The 1,121-nt window shown below is 66.3% G+C and overlaps 1 protein-coding gene across 1 annotated transcript in view; it reads left to right on the top strand.

Moving 5' to 3' along the window:
* Positions 1 to 263: 263 nt before the first annotated feature.
* The window catches only part of ZBTB10 (zinc finger and BTB domain containing 10), a 31,723-nt gene continuing 30,865 nt past the window's right edge, over positions 264 to 1,121 (top strand). The window contains exon 1 of the mRNA XM_004679779.2: positions 264 to 382. Within this exon, the coding sequence (XP_004679836.1) occupies positions 287 to 382 (96 nt within the window). The 5' untranslated portion in view covers positions 264 to 286. The remainder of the gene's footprint in view (positions 383 to 1,121) is intronic.

Raw genomic sequence — 1,121 nt, 5'->3', positions numbered from 1 at the left:
GCTGCTGGTGATGTAACACCCATGTCAATACTTCCCAGTGAACGCACGTGTTCGACCTTTTATTTAAATTTCCATTTCATCACAGCAATAAGACACTCGGGGCGGTGCATTTTCTGTGAAATGATTATTGCCCGAGGCCTGAGGTACAGCCTCTCGCACACAATGCTTCAGAAGAGGAGGTGTCCGCAGTTGTAACCTCCTGGCGTGAAAGGCACCGCCTGGTCCAGTCTTTGTGAAGGAACAAAATAAGTTCACTTCCTTGGCCACCGCCACCCACCCCCAACAAATGACAAGGCTGGAGCGCAGCTCTCACGGCACAGTTATTTCCAAAGTCCCAGGTGAACTCGTGGCGAGAGAAGGAAAATGTACGTCCCGGGCGCGGGTAGGTGCGTGTGGGCAGCGGGGAGGCGGCCAGACCCTGACACTCGCCAGCTGTTTGTCCTCCGCTTAGCCCGGCCCCGGCCGCACACGCCCGCCCCCTCCCAGAGACCCCCAGCCGGCCGCCCGGCCTTTTGTCCCCCGCCCCTCCGCCGACTTCCTTCCCTGCGGCCGCACCCCCGCCCCCAGGCCGGAGGCGCGGCCCAGCCCCTTTCCCGGTCCCCTGGCGCCCCCACCCCAGCCCAGCCCAGCCCCAAGCCCAGCCCCCCTCCCCCAGCCCGGCCCCCACCCTTTCCCCCTCCAGCGGTTACTGCTACCCCGGTGCATTGTGGGCGCACGGTCCGTTGTTCATTTGCCATTCGACCTCCGCCAGGGCCTGGTCGGACGGAAACGCTCCGCCGGCTTTATTGTCGGTTCGTTATGTGGCGGAGCCGGGCAGTTTAGCGTGCCTCTCGCCCTCAGCACCGCGGAAGCCGGCGGCGGAGTCGGGACTCCTCGGCGCGCCGGAGGAAGGATATCTGTTTGGAGGGTCGGTGTGTGCGCGCGCGGCTTTAAAGAGGGGGCAGCGGAGGGTCTCCCCGCACTCCGCCTCTCAACTTCGAAGGCCCCGCGCGCCCCCGGCTCGCTCCTCACCTCTCCGCCGCCCGCCCCCTTCTCCGCGCGGGACGCTGCCCAGAGCGCGGCGGGGCGGGGGTGGAGGACGCGGGACCGGCCACAGTGGCCGTCCACTGGCCCCCTGCCCC

This window comes from Condylura cristata, unplaced genomic scaffold (assembly GCF_000260355.1).
Source record: "Condylura cristata isolate star-nosed mole 26May11 unplaced genomic scaffold, ConCri1.0 scaffold00009, whole genome shotgun sequence".
NCBI classification, from domain to species: Eukaryota; Metazoa; Chordata; class Mammalia; order Eulipotyphla; family Talpidae; genus Condylura; species Condylura cristata.
Note: the sequence above shows the minus strand (reverse complement) of the source record. Positions and strands in the feature narration are given on the sequence as shown.